Source organism: Protopterus annectens, chromosome 17.part0 (genome assembly GCF_019279795.1).
Source record: "Protopterus annectens isolate FY-2018-M chromosome 17.part0, PAN1.0, whole genome shotgun sequence".
Taxonomy (NCBI): domain Eukaryota; kingdom Metazoa; phylum Chordata; order Ceratodontiformes; family Protopteridae; genus Protopterus; species Protopterus annectens.
Genome location: NC_056751.1, coordinates 158967018 through 158987536, shown reverse-complemented (window position 1 = coordinate 158987536; position 20519 = coordinate 158967018). Strand labels below are relative to the sequence as shown.

The window sequence follows — 20519 nt, the reverse complement described above, 5'->3', positions numbered from 1 at the left end:
TGTTGAGAGACCAGGAAAGGAATTATCTTGTGCTGGCATAAATTTCAGTCAAAAAGTTTCAATGCAAACTAAACCGCCTTCAAGTCAGTAGCCTTCATAAGAAAACCATTTCCTGGGCAGATCAGAGGCATTCTGTGCTAAACATGACTAGAAATATAAATCCCAGAAATAAGTACATACCTGTGTCAATGCAGTTACTCCATTCTCACTAGGGAACAATGGGGGGTCATCCCCAACCTGGAAGTCAAAATAGACAGTCTTGTGTGTGAAGGTTGAGAATTCATTGCTGAAACAAAACTTGTAAGTTCCATTTTTTGATGCAGTGAATGTAAAGCTATCATATTGTTTCTTCATTTCCTTGTAGAGAACCATCCCATCAGGATCCTCCATCCTACAATCAACATCATAATGACCTCCTGTGATAACCTGTATAAAAAAAAAAAAATACATCACTGGCTGAAAAGATCAGCTGAAAGACTAACGATTCTCTCAGAATTCTACAAATACCAATCAAGTGCTCTTCAAGACATACTCTGAAGGCTACCAGACTTCAATAACGAAATTTTAGTTACAATCTAAACTATTCATGCGACAGCACCTTTTTACGTCTCCCAACTAGTATTAACATCTATACTGAAAAACTTATAGTTGTGCAAGTTAACTTACCATAAACATCAGATGTTCAAATGATCACTGCTACAGCAGTCTTAGCTATGAGGATTATATCCTGCTTAGGATACATCAGCTGATCAGCTTCCAAAGCTTTAGGGCACCTTTTACATACCTAAAAAACAGTTAGTTTGAGCTGAGCTGACTAAAGACAGGATTAGGCACCAAGTGCTTCAGAGCTTTCATGCCAAAACAGAAAGGGAGGCAGGACAATCTTAGAAACAACGTAAAATGTGCACATCTTGGCAAAAAAAGAAAATATGTTACTTGCACAACTGTACTATGTTCATCATATTGATCACTGCTGCAGCTGCCTTAGCTATATAACTAGATGACTACATTGAGGACATGGAAGAAGGGTCCTAGCAAAGCCTAACCTAGAGAAAGAATCAAGCTCATACTGCTTTGTAAAAGTATGCAGACAGGACCAAGTTGCTGCTTCCAGAATCCAACCCTTTCCAAAAAGCCAGAAATGAAGCCAGGGTCATGGTATAGTGGGCATTGACCCTGCCTGGAATAGTTTTGCTACAGTGAGTATAACAAACTGTAATAACCTTAGACAACCAAACTGTTTTGACACGTTATCCCTTCTTCAACAAGGTATCCTTTCTGCCTCATTCTGGGCTCAAGAAAGAAAACAGGGAGATGGGTAGCTTGGCTTTAATATACTCTGACACCACTTTAGGCATAAAAGAAAGATTAGGTCTCAAAGAAACATTGCCTCTGAAAACAAGATTGGGTTGCAAGCTCTGATGGTGAGTCAATCCTTATATTCTTCTTGCAAACGTCACAATCAGTGAAACTGTTTTCCATGTCAAGAACCTCTAGTCTGCTAGATTAGCCAACTCAAATAGAGCAAATGCTAGACTTACTAACACAAAATTATGATCTCAAAGAGGAGCCATAGATTTTCTTGGAGGCATCTTATACAAAGCCCCTATCAAAAATATTTTTAAATGAGAATGCATTAAAACAGGAGGATCCATGGGTTAACATGCTGAAATGGCAGATAAGTGAACCCTGATGCAGGAGTAAGAAAGGCCATAGAAGAATAACTCTCAGAAATATTGCAAAACTAGAGAAAAAATAGCCCTGAATGGATATTGGTCATGTTGTTGGTACGGGCTAGAAAACCTACTCAATTTGCTAATATGAGATTTTTTAGTAGCAGGATTTCTTGCCTTCATTAGTTTCTGTTGCAGTTCCTCCGTAAACCTGCATCTAAAGGTAATTAAGACCTTATCAACCAGGCAGTCAGTTGAAGCTGATTAGGGTCAGGGTGCACCAAATACCCCTGATCTTGTGTTAGCAGACCCATTCTGTGAGGAAGATTGTGGCAATTGCCCCTGACCATTTCCAAAAGAAGCGAGAACCATTGCTGCCTGGGCCAGAAGGGAGTTACCACAATGATCTAGGATTCTTTCTTAATCTTTAGAAGTATCCTGGATATCACTGTAAAAGCATATAGAAACTTCACCAGCCAGGGAAAAGAAAAGGCATCTTTTTTCCCAGGACTTGTTGGATGAAGTCCTACAGAAAAATCTTGCCAGAAAACTGCCTCCTCTGAACAAACAGATCTACTTGAGGAACTTTCCATTTGTAAGGGTTTGCCCTTCTCCTGCTCAGACAATGTAGGATGCCTGTAGAAGGAGATTGTGCCACGAAGTTATATAACAACCAAACACTCTCTGCAAAGGGGGTACAACTTGGTTCCCCCTTGCTTCATGTACCACACGCACTGTTTGTAACATCCAGGAAGTCCAAGGGACCAAAGATAATTCAGAAAGTTGAGTAACTTGACCGGGGCAAGCATTTTTTATATTTATGTAATTGCTTCTGTTCTCTGTGTTCCACACACCTTGCACTTTTACCCCTCCTGAAACTGCTCCCCCAGCAAAGTCTGAAGCATTTGTGCTGACAAGACTGCTTTGGAGCAGGAAGGGAGAAGGAAAGTCCCAGATTTAGACATATTTGCAGTCTTCACCAGGTTACTTCTCTTCTGACAAACCCCAGTAATAGAATTTGAAAAGAAAGTATGTTGGTGCTGGGACAAGAGAGATTTTAGGTGGCACTGTATCTTTCTCATGTGGAGTCCTGTCAGGGGTACTATGAGAATCAAATGCCATGAGATGCAAAACCCTGAGGAAGTCCCTCGCAGTGACCAAAGTCTGAATGGAAAATGTTGGAACAGATCCTTTTTTTAATGTAAAAGAAAACCTCTGAACTGAGGTGACTAGCTGTCACCCCAAGAACACAATCCCATGTGGAGGAGACAGAAAAGACTTTTGAATGTTCTCTTAGAATCACAGCTTGTGTAGAGATCTCTTACCCAAGTGAGACTCCTGACACTCTGCAAAGACATTGTCTAAATATCGGAAATCTGTATACCCTGTAGCCTGCAATGAGTTATAAAATGGAGCCAAAACACTTGGTAGATAGTCAAAAGGGTAAGGCAGCGAACTGATATTGTGATCTAGGCACAGAAAACCTTAAATGCCTGAAGTCTGGATGATTAGGGATGCGATAAGGATCTTAAATCTAGAGTCACCAGGAAACAAATGAAAAAGAAGGGTTAACAGACTGTAAAGTGACATTTTGAACTGTCACTATCGCAGACAGGTTTAAGAAAGATATGTAGAAATGCTCTCAAAGCATTCTCTTTTCCTTGGCACTAAAAACATCCTTGAATAAAAATCTTTCAACCTGGAAAGGAGGAACTAATTCTATTAATCCTTGGGACATCATATGGACTGGTAGAGAGAGAGTCCAGTCTGGTGGATGAGCAATTACTCCCAGAGAAGGAGGGATTTCCTTCCACTGCCCTTTGTAACCCGATTAAATGACCTTTAAAACCTATTTATCTGTTGCTGAAGACAAAAGTGCAGATTCAGACTTTCTGGAAGGGGAAAAGGGGTTGCCACAGTGGGAAGAGAAAAGGTCTCGGTCATTCTGACTTGCACTGTCCTTGGTTTTGAGGGCTTTCTGAATTAATTTTGGAATAGCCATTGCAATTTCTTCTTAGTTTGGTTTACCTGTAGATTTTCAAGATTTACAGCCAAAATTGGAAGAGGAGTTAGAGAACCCCTTACAAAATTTGGAAAAGGAGGGCTGAAATAATTCAAAATCTCATTTTCTCATTTTTCACATCTTTGGGAGGTTCTGAGAACACAGCCTGGCAAACCTCAAAACAGTATCAGTGACCATAGCCCTGGAAAAAGTATCAGAGTCTCACACACAGTAAACGGAGTGTGGCAACTTATACAATGGAGGAAACGTAATAATTGAAAGCAGCTTTTCCTCACAAGATGCTGCTTACAAAACATTCCTCATACTTTTACAATTAGAACAAACATGAACATGCCAAATCAAAATTCTGAAAAATCAAAGCTGCAGAAGCATACATCTCCCCCATACTACCTTCTCATCCTTATTAGAAAGAGGATAGGCATTAACTAAATTTTAGCAGCAATTGGATTAACAAAAGCTATAGATGCTGGTCAGTCTGGGAAAAGTTTATAAAAGCTTAAAATGAAGAGGAACTGTATACATTCTGCCCTTTCCAGGGCAGTGGGCTATCAGGAAAAATACAGGCAGTGACATCCACCAAAGCTGGGAAAAGTGGAGAAACAGGTGAAGGTTCTGGAAATTAATTCTGAAACAGTTTATAGTATTTTCGGGAGGACTGAAACTGGTACATTGTGGAAGTAGTGTCGGAGAAAGAGAAAAATTCCCCACAGGGAGAATCAAAAACAGAGCTCTCCTCAGAGTCTGAATCCTGTCCAGTCATCTTGTCTAGATTCAGAATCCTGCATCTCTTCAAGAAGAGGTATCTCTCTTTCTTTTACCAGAAACCACCTTATAGGAAAGATAAACGGGCCTGAATTAAAACCCTGAATCAGATCTAGTAAACTATTCCTGCACAAGGAAATGTGAGGGTGAGTAGATACACGTGTAATTTCCCATTACTTTCTGACAGGAAAATGAGGCCAGTGTGATTAACAGTAGCAGCACCTTCCCCAAAATTGGGCATACCATTCTGATCAAACAGGGACATTTTCCCTGTTCCTTTTCCCAAAGCCGACAAGAGTGGCTCTCCCTTAACTACTGAAGGGACCTCAACATCTGCACAGGATGTGGTTAACCCCTGTCCATAAAGGCTGTAAATACTACACCAGAGGGATCTGAGGTAAAAATGAGTGGCCTGAGAATGAGCTATTGCCACAGTACTCACCCCACCTGGGCTGAGGCAAATTGCTAGACTGCAGTGGTGGCAAAGGCTGTTTGCTTAATGATGCCTTCTTCCTGGGAAAACAAGGAACAAAATCCAGTAAAAATCCTAAGTAATTTGTTCACACAAACAGTAAAAAGCACTTAATATACTCCTGCCACAGCCTCAGAAAGTAAAATAAGAAAAATGTTTTTCAATTACTTACAACTTTCAAACTGACAGGAAAACGTATGCTCTCGTTTAAAAGTATAGTCAAGTCGCATGACAGTTAAAACACAAACTCTTAGCATAAAAAATAATTTCCTAAACAGGAAAGTACAATAAAACAATTTAACATGAAAAGTTTTCCACCCAAAGAGAACTTAATCTGCCCAACAAAGGAAAAGCATAAGCAGACAGTAGATTTTCAAAAGCCTGCAGAGGAGCACTCGCTTCAATGTAAGGAAAGTTTGGGGGGGGGGGCTTGGTGCCAAAACTTGTGTTTTTAGTCAGCTCAGCAGGATAACCCATCTACCCAAGGTTGTTGTAGCAGTGAACAATAAATGACCTACCAAGTATGCATCGTGCAGAATTCCTGGGCCTTTTCACTTTCATACACAGTACATATAAAGTACAGTTTTGTACCTACCATAAATGTAGATGTCCGACAGGAATGCATCTGCAGTCCTTACAAATGGGTTGTCCTGTCGTCAGGCAGCCCTTCGGTCGGCCGGATTCCAAAGTCTGGGTCTGGCCTCGGCTGGTGTCGCACTTCACCCGACGTCATAGCTGCAGTTCTTCGGGTATAAAGGCATCAGCCGACGCCATTTTCCTCAGTGTTTCTTGCCCCAGATGCCAGGTGCCCTCTTGGAAGGCTAAATTTGGATAAATGCCAATGTTTCCAAATAGTAGAGAGCAAACACAAAAATAAGCATGTATGTACATATATACAAACAAATACACCATAATAGATCCCCCCCCCCAGCTAGCTATAAGATGGGCAAATACCCTAGGAGTACCACAGAGGGGAAGGCGGGTGGGTAATCCTGACTGCAGATGCATTCCCATCGGACATCTACATTTATGGTAGGTACAAAACTGTACTATGTCCTTCAAGGATGCATCTGCAGTCCTTACAAATGGGTAGAATACCATAGCCAAACTAGGGGAGGAGGAAGAAGAGATTATGGTGTAGTTAGGATCCCTTGCAAAACAGCAGTGGCAAACCCTGCTCGGGATCTAGAGCATAAAGGTAAGTTATAATGCTTGGCAAATGTATGCACGGAGGTCCAAGTAGCAGCCTCTATAATGTCCTTGGTAGCCACTCCTCGTAAGAAAGCTGTGGTAGTGGCCGTAGCCCTTGTAGAGTGAGGCCTGATGTTCTCTGGAGTTTTCTTTCCATGGTAGGAGTAACAAAATCTAATGCAATTTCCTATCCACTTGGAGATTGTCTGTTTTGAAATTGCTTTTCCTTCCCTTCCTGTTGCATATGCTACCAGTAGCTGGTCAGTTTTTCTGTTGCCCTTGGTTCTGTCCAGGTAGTAGCGTAACTGTCTATGTACATCCAAGGTATGCAACAGTCTTTCTCCCTGTTCTGTGGGTTGGGGAAGAATGTAGGTAGGTGGATAGCCTGATTTAAAGATACTCTGGATACCACCTTGGGCATAAATGTAGGATTTGTTCTCATGGACACTATCTTGATGGAAGATCAGGAAGGGTTGCACTGCCATTAATGCCTGTAGTTCAGATACCCTTCTTGCTGAAGTGATTGCCAGCAGGAAGGCAGTCTTCCATGATAAGTATTGTAATTCTGCTGTTGCTGCTGGTTCGAAAGGAGGAAGTGTCAATTTTTCTAGCACAAAGTTCAAGTCCCATGCTGGCAATGGTGGTTTCCTAGGAGGTTTTACATTTTTAATTCCTCTCAAACTGCCTGAGCAGAGGATGCGAGAAGACAGGAGGATCTGAGCTGTATTCTGCTGAAATAGCTGATGCATGTATCTTGATGGAAGAATAGGACAGGCCTGTGTGGAAGAGCTCTGCCAAGTATTCCAGGATGCTGGCTATGTTTACCTGTGACGCATCTTCTCCCTTTGCAGTACTCCAAATGAGATATCTATTTTGCTGCATAATTTTTCCTTGTTGAGGGTCTGCGAGCCTCAAGGATAATGTCTTTAACCCTTTGTGATAAATTTGGGTTAATTGATCTTATGTAATGTTCCAGGCAGTCAGCTGCAGAGTTTTCAGGCTTGGATGCAGGATGTTGTAGTTGTTCTGTGTTAACAGCAATGGAACCAGGGGTAGTGTCCATATTTGTTCCCGAGACATGCTCCTTAGCAATGGGCACCAATGTTGCCTTGGCCAGTCTGGAGCTATCAGGATGATCCTTGGACGGTCCTCTTTGATCTTCAATAGCACCTTGTGCATCAAAGGAAGTGGTGGGAATGCATATGCTGTCAGGTTTTTCCAACTGAAAGATAGGGAGTCCACCTTCCAAGCAAGTGGGTGGTACGTCCTTGTGCAGAATTTCTTTAGCTGGTGATTGTGTGGGGATGCAAATAAGTCTATTTGTGGGAGTCCCCATTTCCTTGTAATGTCTTTGAAGATGTCCGGATGTAGCATCCATTCGTGGGCATCCGTGGTAGTCCTGCTTAATATGTCTGCTAGAACATTTTCTTTTCCCGGTACAAAAATTGCTTGTAACTGGATGTTGTAGCTCAGAGCCACGTTCCATAGGTCCAGTGCCATCCGGCATAGAGGGTATGAATGTGTGCCTCCCTGTTTGTTGATTTACCACAACTGTTGTGTTGTCTGTCCTTATCAACTGACCTTCTCGGAGAAATGGTCTGAATGTCTGGACTGCCAATTTTACTGCCAGCATTTCCTTTAGATTTATGTGTAGGTGCAGCTGGTCTTGAGTCCATAAGCCTTGTATGCACCTGTCCAGCATGTGGGCCCCCCAACCGAGGTCTGAGGCGTCCGTCGTGATGGTTTGGCTTGGTTGAATGCTGTGGAAGGGCAATCCTGTGTTTGATTGACAGGCCTGAGCCCACCATAGGAACTCTTGCTTCAGGCATGGGATTATTGGAATTTTGGTTTCTAGGCTGTGCTTGTGTTGAGACCATAAATTCTTTAGGTACCACTGTAGCTTTCTCATATGCAGTCTGGCATGAGGGACCAGTATTATGCAGGATGCCATGAAGCCCAAGGCTTGCAGTACTTTGCTTGCTGTTAGATGGTTCTGCTTTGTTAATGCCAAGAAGTAGAGAGGTAGTTGCTCTTGCTTTTCTGCAGTTAGGAATGCCATTTGCTTTGATGTGTCCAGTTCTGCACCCAAAAAGGTTATTCTTTGGGATGGTATCAGCCTTGACTTTTTTATATTGACTGTATATCCCAGGGCTTGTAGCAGGTAAATGACTCTTGTAAGTCTTCTGTTAGCTTGTTTTTGTTGTCCGCTTGTATCAGGCAGTCGTGGTAGGGGTAAATTTGGATTCCCTGAAGCCTGCAATGAGCAATTACTGATGCCAGGCATTTCGTGAACACTCTGGGCGCAGTAGATAAGCCAAAGGGCAATGCTGAGAATTGATAATGCTCTGATCCTGCAAGAAATCTGAGGTATCTTCTGCAATTTGGTCGTATGGGGACGTGCAGGTATGCCTCCTTGAGATCTAGAGTTACCAGCCAAGACTCCTTGCCCAGCATGGGAAGAAGCTGCTGTAGTCAGCATTTTGAATTTTGGAACAATGAGGAATGTGTTTAAAGCGGACAGGTCGAGAATAGGCCTCCATTTGTTCTCTTTTCTTGGTACCAGGAAGAGTCTGGAGTAAAATCCCTTTCCTTGCTCCATAGATGGTACCTTTTCCACAGCTCTCATCCTTAATAATTGAGATATTTGTTTTAGAGCTTCTGTCTCTTGATTTGGGGGTAGGTTTGGCATTCCTGTCTTCCCTGGTAGGGTATGGAAGTGGAACCTGTAAGCCTTGGTCTATTGTCTGTAAAATCCACTTATCTCTTGTGATGTAATGCCAGTTTATTGAGAATAAGGCTAGCCTTCCACCTAAGGGTGCTTCTAGTTGTTCCCTGGTAGGCGGTGCCAGAGCCAAGTCACTGTGATTGTCCTGTTGCAGTGGTGGTGGCTGTGTCTGTGCCTCGCTGGTTGTTACCCTGCCACTGGCGTCCCCTGTAGGCACCCCTGGATTGGTTTCTGCCTCTTGATCGCCTATTCCTGCCTCTCTGTGCTTTAGAGGAGTCTGGAAAGGACCAATTTTTGGAGGGCCAATTCCTGCTAAACCTTGGAGGTTGGACCTGTAAGAAATCTTTTACTGTTTGTACAGATTTTGCCTTCTCCTCCATCTTCTTCAGTACCTGTTATGCAGGAGAACCAAATAAATTGGCCTTGTCCATGGGAGCATCTAACAGTTTTGATTTGACATGGTCCGGTAAGGCCTGCTCTTTCAACCATGCATGCCTTCTGATAACTGTGCCAGTCATGGCTGATCTAAAGGAAGCCTCCAGTGCATCATAGCTGCATTTTAAAGAATGGTTACTAACTTGCTGAATGTTATATGTACCATTTCCTGAACATACTTCTTATCAAAAGGTTCATCAGAGGACAGTTTTTTAGTTAACTGGTCAAGCATATATTCTTGATATTGGATCATATGAAATTGACAGTTCAAGGCCCTAGCTGACAGAGTAGCAGAAGTGTAAACTTTTTTACCCCATCTCTCTAAGGATCTGGATTCCCTTTCAGAGGGGAGGGGATTTTTAGCAGAGGTAGTTGCTACAGCCTTAGGCCCCTGGGAGACAGTTTCGGGGTCTGCAAAAGGAGCCTTGTATAAATGGTGATGTGTGTCCGGGACCCTGTAGTACCTATCGGGCTTAGCAGGGGCCGGAGGTAATGAATCAGGAGCAGTACAAGCATCATTAAATGCATCATCTACAACAGAAAGAACTGGAGGTATAGCTAAAGGCCTATGCTGTGGTAAATGCAAGAAGGTTCTAAGCCTTTTCCTGGAGTCTGAAAAATCTTGGCCCTGCCATTGAAATTGTTCCCTCATAGCATGCAAGGTTTCTCCAAAGGAAAATTCCTCAGGTGCAGAGGCAGAAGGGATGGACTCTTCAGCATCACAGTCTTTGAAAGGGGAATAAGGAGCCTCTGGAGGGTCTGTATTATCTGAATCATCAGAGGAATCATCTGTGGACACTGGCTCAGGGGGCTCTGCTCTAGGCCTCTTCTCTGCTCTTCTCTGGAGGTGGATGAGAGGCCCTGTCTGGATGAGGCTGGGATCCCCGGATTAAAGAAATAAGATCCTCTGCCAAAGAAAGCATTACGGAACTGGAACTGGGCCTGTGAGTAGGGGTCTTAACAGGTACAGTTTTTGTAGCTTTAGCTGCTTTAGCCCTGGCAAAGGCCTTAATGGACATAGCTGCAGGAGGCCTAGCAGCTCCACGTGCAGGAGTAGAAATATCCAAGGGAATAGTGTCTGATAATTCCTGAGAAATCGCAACAGCAGGTTGGATTTCAGAAGCCGATTCCACGAGGTTAGAAGAAGCCTCGGTAGAAGGCATGCTTTCGGCTGAAGGAAGAACCGCTTGCTCGGTTTCAGCCAAAACAGAGACCCTCGCGGTTTGCTTAACCGCGGTTTCAGCCGAAACCGCGGACCGCGAGTGTCTGTCCTTTTCCTTGCGTTTTTTGGTTATTTGTGTAGTCGGAGGATCAGACGGCATCTTATAAGCAAAATCAGAGCCGAAAAACTGCTCAGCAAATTCCGACCGACGTCTAAGCGTCCGTCGGTTAAAGGAAGCACAGGCTAGACAAGCTGCTACGTCGTGGTCTGGGCCTAAACAAGGTAAGCAGTAAGAGTGGAAACCTTTATGAGGTATTTGTTTCCCACAAGTTAAACAGTTATTCACTTTTTCTGACATCGGCTGAGGCAAGAGAGTCCCCAACGGGGTACTTAGCTTTTTAGAAGTCTTCGAAGTTGTATTCGGTAGTAGTAATCTCTGGTTCTGACCGACCGGCACTTGCGAACAGCTTCTGCTTCGGGCGCCACGCGGCAAGAAAGACTGAGGAAAATGGCGTCGGCTGATGCCTTTATACCCGAAGAACTGCAGCTATGACGTCGGGTGAAGTGCGACACCAGCCGAGGCCAGACCCAGACTTTGGAATCCGGCTGACAGGACAACCCATTTGTAAGGACTGCAGATGCATCCTTGAAGGACATCATGACGTTTCTCATTTGTCTCTCCACTCTTCTTTCTCACCAGTCCGCTTATCAAACAATCTCCCATAAATTTGCCTCCTACATTTTTTTCACCCACTAAAAAACCTGGAAAAACCCTACACACACTCTACAACACATCTAACACACTACTACACAAGATCAAGCTAGTCCACCACCCCTTACCCTCCACCACCACAACTAAGCCTAAATACTACACCTACAGCTCTAAGATTCCTACACTGATGCACATCACCAAAAGTTTATTCTTACCAGGAGATATTCACCCCACCCCTGGCCCCCACTCCACTCCACCCCACCCCTGGCCCCCACTCCACTCCCACCACCTTTCTCACATCATCTCATCAAATTCTTAACCATATACTTGTTGAATATTCACAGCATTCTCAACAAAGTCAGTGAATTTCACTCATGGGTTGCCCATTACTCACTGAAACTTTGCTTAAACCCCACATAAAGTACAGTTTTGTACCTACCATAAATGTTGATGTCCGAGGATCTCCATTGCTGCAGTCCTGACATATGGGTGGGTATTCCGCTGTCCACCATCGGCCCGAATACCAAAGGGCTAGAACCGGCGTCGGTCATCGGCGCCCGAGACTGACGCAAGTACGTGTTAGTACAAATGCGCATGACCAACGCCATAACCTCAGTCTTTCTTGCCTCAGACGTCAGAATGCAAAAAACACCACCCAAACCCCAACCTAAAAAGAAAAAGGGGGAAGGAGGGAGGGAAAATTGGACTGCAGCAATGGAGATCCTCGAACATCTACATTTATGGTAGGTACAAAACTGTACTATGTTCTTAGTCTCCCATTGCTGCAGTCCTGACATATGGGTAGAATCCCAGAGCAACGGAAAAAAGGGAGGCTGGTCAACTAAATAGCAGTAGGAGCTGCAGACATGCCCTGTAAGACTGCAGTGGCAAACCCAGCCCTAGACCTAGAATAAAGAGGTAAATGATAATGCTTTGTAAAGGTATGTACAGAACTCCAAGTAGCTGCTTCTAGAATGTCTTTAGTAGCTACCCCTCTCACAAAAGCAGTAGAAGTGGCCGTAGCCTTAGTAGAATGAGGCCTGATCCCAGCCGGAACATCCTCTCCATGATGAGAGTAAAAAAAAGAAATACAATGGCCAATCCACTTGGAAATAGTTTGTTTCGAGACAGCTTTCCCTCGTGAAGTCAAAGCAAAAGAAACAAATAATTGTTGAGATCTTCTGAACTCTTTGGTTCTGCTCAAATAATACCTCAACTGCCTATGTACATCCAAAGAATGCAAAACTTTTTCCCCTTCATTTTGGGGGTTAGCATAAAAAGTAGGCAAATGTATAGATTGGTTCAATGCCACATTAGAAATCACTTTAGGCAGAAAAGTAGGATTAGTACGTAAGGAAACTCTGTCATTGTGAAAAATCAGAAAAGGTTCCACTGCCATGAGGGCCTGTAATTCAGATACCCTTCTAGCAGAAGTAACAGCCAATAAAAAAGCAGTCTTCCAGGACAACTGCAATTCAGCTGTAGCTGCAGGTTCAAAAGGAGGCAGAGTCAGCTTTTCCAAAACAAAATTAAGATCCCAGGTAGGAGTAGGAGCCCTCCGTGGGGGTCTGATATTCTTTGCCCCTCTAAGAAACTGTTTAACCAATGGATGTGAAAATAAAGGAGGGTCACAATCATAGTGAGCAGAAATAGCAGCAGCATGCACTTTTACAGAAGAGAAGGACAAACCCTTGTCCAATAAAAGTCAAATATTGCAATGTATAACTCAAATTAGGCAATTCGACATCAAAGCCTTTAGCTGAACTCCAAAGAAAAAATCTCTTCCATTTACCAGCATAAACTTTGAGTACTAGGACGCCTGGCTTCCAAAATAACATCCAAAACTTGTTGAGGGAGCTGAAGGTCCCCCTTTTCTAAAACAGAATGCGCCAGGCTGTCAGGTGTAGGGATTGCACCCTGACATTGAGAAAATGATTGTTTTCCTGAGACAATAAGTGAAGAATCTGTGGTAATGGCCAAGGTGGTACATGAATTAAGCTCCTCAACAGAGGGTACCAATGCTGACGAGGCCAATCCGGTGCTATAAGGATCATGCAAGGTTTGTCCCTCCTGGCTTTCAACAGCACCTTCAGAAGAAGAGGCAAAGGAGGGAACGCATACACGTGAAGGTTGCTCCAACTGAAGGATAGTGCATCTATTTTCCAGGCTTTTGGATGAAATAGCCTTGTGCAAAACAGTGGCAGTTGGAAATTCAGAGGAGAAGCGAACAGATCTATGTCCGGAGTTCCCCAAGCCATTGTCACTGAAGAAACACCTGAGGGTCCAATTTCCATTCGTGAGGATCCACAATCTGTCTGCTCAGAACATCCGCTAAAGAATTTTGTGCTCCTGGCAGAAACTGTGCTCGAAGAGTGATGTGCAGATTCAAAGCAGTTTCCCATAACAGCATTGCTTGTCTGCAAAGAGGGTAAGAATGAGTTCCCCCCTTGCTTGTTAATGTACCACATGACAGTCGTGTTGTCTGTTCGAATCAACACCAGTCCTGGTTGAAGTAGGCTTTTGAATCCTTCCAAAGCAAATTGAACTGCCAGCATCTCTTTCATGTTGATATGCAAGTGAAGTAGCTCTGGGGCCCAAAGGTCTTGAATCCATTTTCCTCTGAAATGAGCTCCCCAGGCTGACTCCGAGGAGTCTGTCGTTAATATCTGACTTGCCTCTGGTTGGGTCACAGAGAGCCCCTTGTTTAGGTGACATTCCTGAGCCCACCACAGAAATTCTCTCTGAATGCAAGGTAGAATCCGAATGACAGTGTCCAAATCTTGGCAGTGTTGAGTCCAAACGCTTTTGATATACCACTGTAGCTTCCTCATATGCAGTTTGGCATTGGGAAGTACTAGAATGCAAGATGCCATGAACCCCAAGGCTTGAAGGACTGTCCTTGCAGTCAGCCTGGACATTACTGATAGCTGTTGGAAGTACAGGTGAAGATTCCTTTGTTTGTCCGGGGTAAAAAATGCCATCTGAGCAGCTGTATTCAGTTTCACACCCAGAAAACACATCTCTTGTGAGGGTACTAGACTGGACTTTATTTCGTTCACAGAATACCCTAGGCATCTTAAAACTGTCATTACATACTGCAGATGTTGAAGAAGTTCGTGCTTGCCTTGAGCCAGAATCAAACAGTCGTCCAGATAAGGATAAATCTGAATTCCTTGTATCCTGAGAAAAGCTATTACTGGAGCCAGGACTTTTGTGAATACCCTGGGCACAGTAGACAAGCCAAAGGGCAATGCAGAGAACTGATAATGCAAATTCCCATTCCGAAATCTCAGGAATTTCCTGCAACTGGGCCTGATAGGAATGTGAAGATAGGCCTCTTTGAGATCCAGAGTCACCATCCAGTGATTTTTGCCCAGCATAGGTAACAGCTGTTGCAGTGTTAACATCTTGAATTTTGGAATTTCCAGAAAGGTATTTAGAATGGACAAGTCCAGAATTGGTCTCCAAGTATTTCCTTTCTTTGGCACTAAGAAAAGGCGGGAATAAAACCCTGTGCCTCTTTCTGCAGAAGGTACTGCCTGTATTGCTTCCAACTGAAGCAGAGAAGAAATTTGAGTCTGTGCTTCCAGTCTTTGCTGACGAGGCACATCCGGCATACCTTTGAAAGGAGGGAATGTGTGAAAATAAAATTTGTAGCCTCGATTTATTATGTCCAATACCCATTTGTCTTGGGTAACCAAATGCCAATTCCTTTTGAAAAGTCTCAGTTTTCCTCCTAGAGGGCTGCCAGCAAGGCAGAGTCCGGCAGCTGAAGACACGGGTCATTGGGTCTGTTTCCGAAAGGACTGACCCCTGCCCTCCCCAGCAGAAGGAGTAGAAGAACTCAAAGACCTAGAAGTAACAGGGCCCTGAGAGGAAGCCCTACCTCTACCTCGCCTCGACCTGCCCCTAGATTGGTAATCCGAAGAGGGGAAAGACCATCCCTTAGCAGGCCAATTCCTACTGAACTTAGGGGGCTGAACCTGTAAAAAATCCTTAACTGTCTGCATAGACTTAGCTTTTTCCTCCATTTTTTTCAAAACTGATTCTACTGGAGGGCCAAAAAGAACATCAGATTGTAGAGGAGCATCTATAATTCGAGCTTTAACATGCTCTGACAAGGTCTGATCTTTAAGCTAAGCATGCCTACGAATAACTGAACTAGTAGCAGCCACCCTGGAAGAAGCCTGTAAAGCATCAAAACCACACTGCAAAGAATGCTTACCAACTTGGTCTGAAGCATGCACTAAATCCTGAAGCTCCTTACATTCAATACCTTCAGCTAAAGCATCTACTTTACATTTCAATTGGCCCAGCAAAAAATTTTGATACCGGAGCATATGAAACTGACAATTTAAAGCTCTCATAGCCAAAGTAGAAGAGGTATACAGTTTTTTACCCCACCTATCCAGGGCCCTAGCATCCTTGTCCAGAGGAACTGGATTCCTAACCACAGAAGCCCTAACCCCTTTGGGGCCTTGAGTAATAGTTTCTGGGTCAGCCCTAGGACTCTTATACAAGTACTTGTGAGCTTCCGGAACCCTGTAGTATCTATCTGGTTTAACCGGGGCAGGAGGCAGAGAATCTGGGTTAAGGGCAGCCTCAGAAAACACATCCTGAACAACATCCAGTACAGGGGGAATAGCCAAGGGCCTATGCTGAGGCAAAAACAAGAATTCTCTTAGTCTTTTACGAGAATCAGAATAATCCTGGCCCTCCCATTTGAAATGTTCCCTCATGGAATGCAAAGTCTCAGAGAAAGAAAAATCTTCTGGAGGGGACGCAGAGGGAGTAGAGTCCTCAGCCTCCGAATCAGAATAAGGAGGGAAATCCTGAAGTTCTTCTACAGAGGAATCTGACTCATTGGACTGAACCAAACCCTCCAACTCTGTCTCTACCCTGGGCCTCTTCCCAGGGGGGGGCATAGAACCCCTAATTAAAGTAATCAAATCTTCAGCCATCTTCAACATGTGCTTCCTAGGAGCTGGACCCTGGGGACTAGCACCAGCAGGGGCAGACTTAGACTTAGAATGGGCTCTGCTTTGAGAAGGAGGAGGCCCAACTACCCTATGAGGGGAGGGAACCACTGACATCAGAGAAGCACCCTCAGCCTGGCCTAACACAGGAGAAGCCACTTCCTGCAGTAACAAAGGCTCCCCTTGAGACTCAGGTAAACTTTCAGAAGGAGCCGCTGAAGAAGCCAGTGGTACTACAGAACCGGCGTCCGGAGTGGGCGCCTCATCCTGTTTGGACCGCAAAGACTTTTCTTTGCGTTTCTTAGAAGAACCAGTCGGCGGAGAATCCGGCGGCATGTTATAATTACAACGTTTACCAAACACCAGCCTAGCACAGTCCAACCGACGTTTAATAGTACGCTTGTTAAAAGTAGCACAAAAGCGACACCCAACAACGTCGTGCTCAGGCCCTAAACAAGGAATGCAGAGTGAATGGTAATCCCTATGAGGAATCTGTTTCCCACAAGAAATACAGTTATTAACTTTTTCTGACATCAGTCAATACTGAGGCAAGAAAAAGACAAAAATGTCCCCAACGGGGTACTTAGCCCAACTTGGTCTCCGGTCTGAAACTCGAAAACCGACAATTCCAGAACGCCGAACGGCACTTGCAAATTATGCTTCTGCTTAGGACCATGCGGCAAGAAAGACTGAGGTTATGGCGTCGGTCATGCGCATTTGTACTGACACGTACTTGCGTCAGTCTCGGGCGCCGATGACCGACGCCGGTTCTAGCCCTTTGGTATTCGGGCCGATGGTGGACAGCGGAATACCCATATGTCAGGACTGCAGCAATGGGAGACGAAGAACATCTGACAATGAAATTCTTCTCCCTGGGTACAATATCTTCTGCTCAGATAGGGTCCCCAAAAAAAAAAAAGGTGGCAGTGTAGGTATACATTTATCTTGATCAATTTAACCTGTCCCTTTTATCCATTTCATTCCCCAATGTTCTCCCTACAGAACACTTAATAGAAAACTAAACAATCACAAAAGACTTGCGATTACCGCAACATAAATCTCCTCAGGTAATAACATCCCCATTCTTGGATATGTTCTCTCCTGGATCACTCGCTACATATTTTATGAAAAGAACAGTTGTGTAAAATCCCTTCTCTTCTACATGTTGCAGTATTCATAACATGAGGGAGTTGCTGCTAGCTGACTCATATGTCTGGCCAGAATACAAAGTCTAAAGATACTGTGCAGTACGTGCGATGTCGCACAGATCCAGTCCTAAGTTGGTCATAAAGTGACGTTGGGTATAAAGCAGATGTCAGCATATACCAATCCTCAGAACTGAACGCTCCAGGAAGAACACCAGCCTGAAAAAGGTGAGGAAACAATCAGCATATATTCAAGCATCAGGGGAAGGGGCATTTACTGTAATTTATAGAGCAGAAGGAAATCTATGGTTACAGTAAGATTTTACACACTTATTCTAGGTCTTCCATTCACATGTTACAGTATTCATAACATGAGGGAGAATACCAAAGCTCATGCAGAAGAACTGCGTGGAGAAGTAGCGCACTCTACAAACCCCTGTAGGACAGCCCTTGCAAAACCAGCTCTAGACCTGGAAATCCCATCCAACTTATGTTTTGTGAAAGTGTGTACAGAAGACCAGATAGCTGCTTCTAATGTGGAGGTGGTGTCCAGACCTTCGAAGACAGCACCAGAAGAGGACATGGCTCTAGTGGAATGTGCCTTTACTGTGGAAGCAAGAGCTTTCCCCTGAGAGACAGTAAAAGAAAATGGTTTTGGAAATCCATGTGGAGATAGCCTGCTTGGAAACAGGCCTGCCCACAGTCCTAGGATGACAGGAAATAAGACGATCAGATTATTTTCCTAATAGATTTTTAGACAAAACCAAGCCCGAGTTGTCTATGCACATCCAAGGTGTGTAAAATCCTCTCACTAAAGTATTGCGGAGATGGGAAAAAAGTGGGCAGATTAATGAACCGATTAAGTGACAACTCATTCACTACCTTGGGGTCCTATCGCTGTGGAAGACAGTAAAGGGGAGGGAGGCCATTAGTGCCTGAAGTTCTGAGACCCTTGTGGCAGAGGTGGCGATGACCACAAGAACTGTTTTCAAAGTGCAATGCTGAAGAGAAGAAAACTGCCAGTTCAGAAGGGGCAGAGATTGCTGAAAGATGAGCTTTTACTGAAGTGAAAGACAATCCACTCCAATAATTCACACAATTACGACAGAACTACTGGAACATCCGCAGCAGTGGCTGTTGGTCCTTAAAAGGCACCAGATTGATAACCTTTTCCATTTGGAAATATAGGATTTCCTACTATTGGGTTTTTTGGCCTCCTGCAGAACTTGCATGTCCTCAGAGAAAAGGTGTCTGAAAGGGATCAAAAAGCTATCACCCAGAGAGTCAGTTGCAGGGTTGACATCTGTGGCTGTATTAGAGATCCCTTGTCTTGTGTGAGTAAGTCCACACTGTGGGTAATTTATGAGGACTCCCCTTGGCTAAATGGAGAAGAAAGGGGAACCAATGATGTCTTTACCAAAAGGGAGTCACCAACAACATTTTTGGTTGCTCCTGTTGGATCTTCAACAGGACGTTTTGAAGATGCAGGAAGGGGGCGGAATGCATAGAGAAACATCCCCTTCCAAGACAAAGGTAGGGCATCCCTTCCATGCCGGAGGATTGGGAACTTTGGCACAAAACCTGGAAGCTGCCCTCCTCATCTCCTCTATGAGCAATCTACCAGAGGCATACCCCACTGATGGACACCGTCCAGAAACGGATCCCTGTGTAACAGCCATTGGTGGGATTGAGTCCTGGACCTGCTCAAATCTGTGTACCACAACATTTTGAGTGGAAGGAATGTAGACTGCTTGGAGGGCGAGCTAACTCCCAAACTTGGAGGGCCAGTCTGCACAGGAGATGAGACTTGGTCCCTCCCTGCTTGCTGCCATACCAAAGGACTGGTCTTGTCTGTGAACCACTTTAGGGCACCTGAAAGAGGTGGTTTGAAAATTTGCACAGTGGAAGTTAGGGTTCTCAACTCGTGTGTGTTCCCTCTTTCGGGAGGGAGACAACACATCCTGAACCTTCCTGGATACCAGGGTTGCTCCCCATCACAAGTCTGAAGCGTCCATGGACGGATCCTGAGTGGGAAGGGGCAATTGTAAGGGTAGGCCTGGATTCAAAGTAACCTGCTGAATCCACCAGTTCAGTTCCCTTTTCAAGCAGGGAATAAGGGGAATAAACTCCAATGGATGAGCGTGTTGTGTCCATACTGACCTGAGGTACCACTGGAATTCCCTCATGTGCAGCTTGGCTAGAGTTAGCATGGGGATAGTGGATGCCATAAAGCCCAGGAGGCAGAGAAAACACCTGGCAGTCAGGGACTGGAAAGGCATGAGAGCCTGAATGTAGGCATTTAGAGATAGAGATAACGTTCTGGGGAGGTAAGGAACCCTCATCCTGTTTGTATCCTGCAGCCTAGGAAAAACATGGTCTTGAAGGAACCAGGGTAGATTTTTGATAGTTAATAATAAATCTTAAACCCTCCAGCAGAGACACCGTGAAGAGCAGATTCTCTTGAGGGGTGTCTGGAGAATGAGCCTGTAGGAGATCGTCCAGGTACAGGAATATCTGAATACCCATTAGTCTGCAAAAGGCTATGACAGCAGCTAAGCATTTTCTGAAGACCCTTGGAGCAGTAGACACTCCACAAGACAAGGCAGAGAACTGAAAATAGGAGAAAGCAATAGCAAAGTGAAGATGCTTCCTGAACAGAGGACAAACAGGAATGTGGTGGCAAGCATCCTTGACATCCAGAGACACCAGGCCTGAGGAAGGATGAGGGGAAGTAGTGTTCAAGGACAGAATGCCAAAGGTGGGAACCTTCAGGTAGGTGTTTAGGTGCAACAAGTCTAAGGTGGGCCACCAGGGGGGCATCTTTCCTGGGGACCATGAACATCTTGGAGTAAAACCAATTCCCTATTTGGAAAGATGGCACCTCCTGAATGCTACCTTAAGAGAGAAGACTGAAAGTGACTTGTGGAAAGTAATCCAGATGTTCTTCTGGGAATACCCCTGAAGAAAGGTAGAGTCTTCCACACCATGAAGTATCCTTAAAGGATGATTGAGAGGACCCAAGAGTCCTGCTGATCTGTTTCCAAGCAGGGACAGAAAAAGATGCAATGAAAGGGGTCTGGCTGCAAAGAGTTTGGTGGTCACAGACCACCTGGCTTGCTCTGGAAAGGCTGCTTCTGAGCAGTAGGAGAAGATGTTAAAGACTTTGTTGAGTAATGCTTCCTAGCATCTCTTTTACCCTTGGAAGATGGTTCTGGAAGGTTTCCTTAAAGGGGGTTTGAGAGG

General features: G+C 44.4%; 1 protein-coding gene across 1 annotated transcript in view; it reads right to left on the bottom strand.

Moving 5' to 3' along the window:
- TMED7 (transmembrane p24 trafficking protein 7) overlaps positions 1-20519 on the bottom strand; it is a 422902-nt gene that overhangs the window by 235383 nt on the left and 167000 nt on the right. The window contains exon 2 of the mRNA XM_044059110.1: positions 181-426. Within this exon, the coding sequence (XP_043915045.1) occupies positions 181-426 (246 nt within the window). The remainder of the gene's footprint in view (positions 1-180; positions 427-20519) is intronic.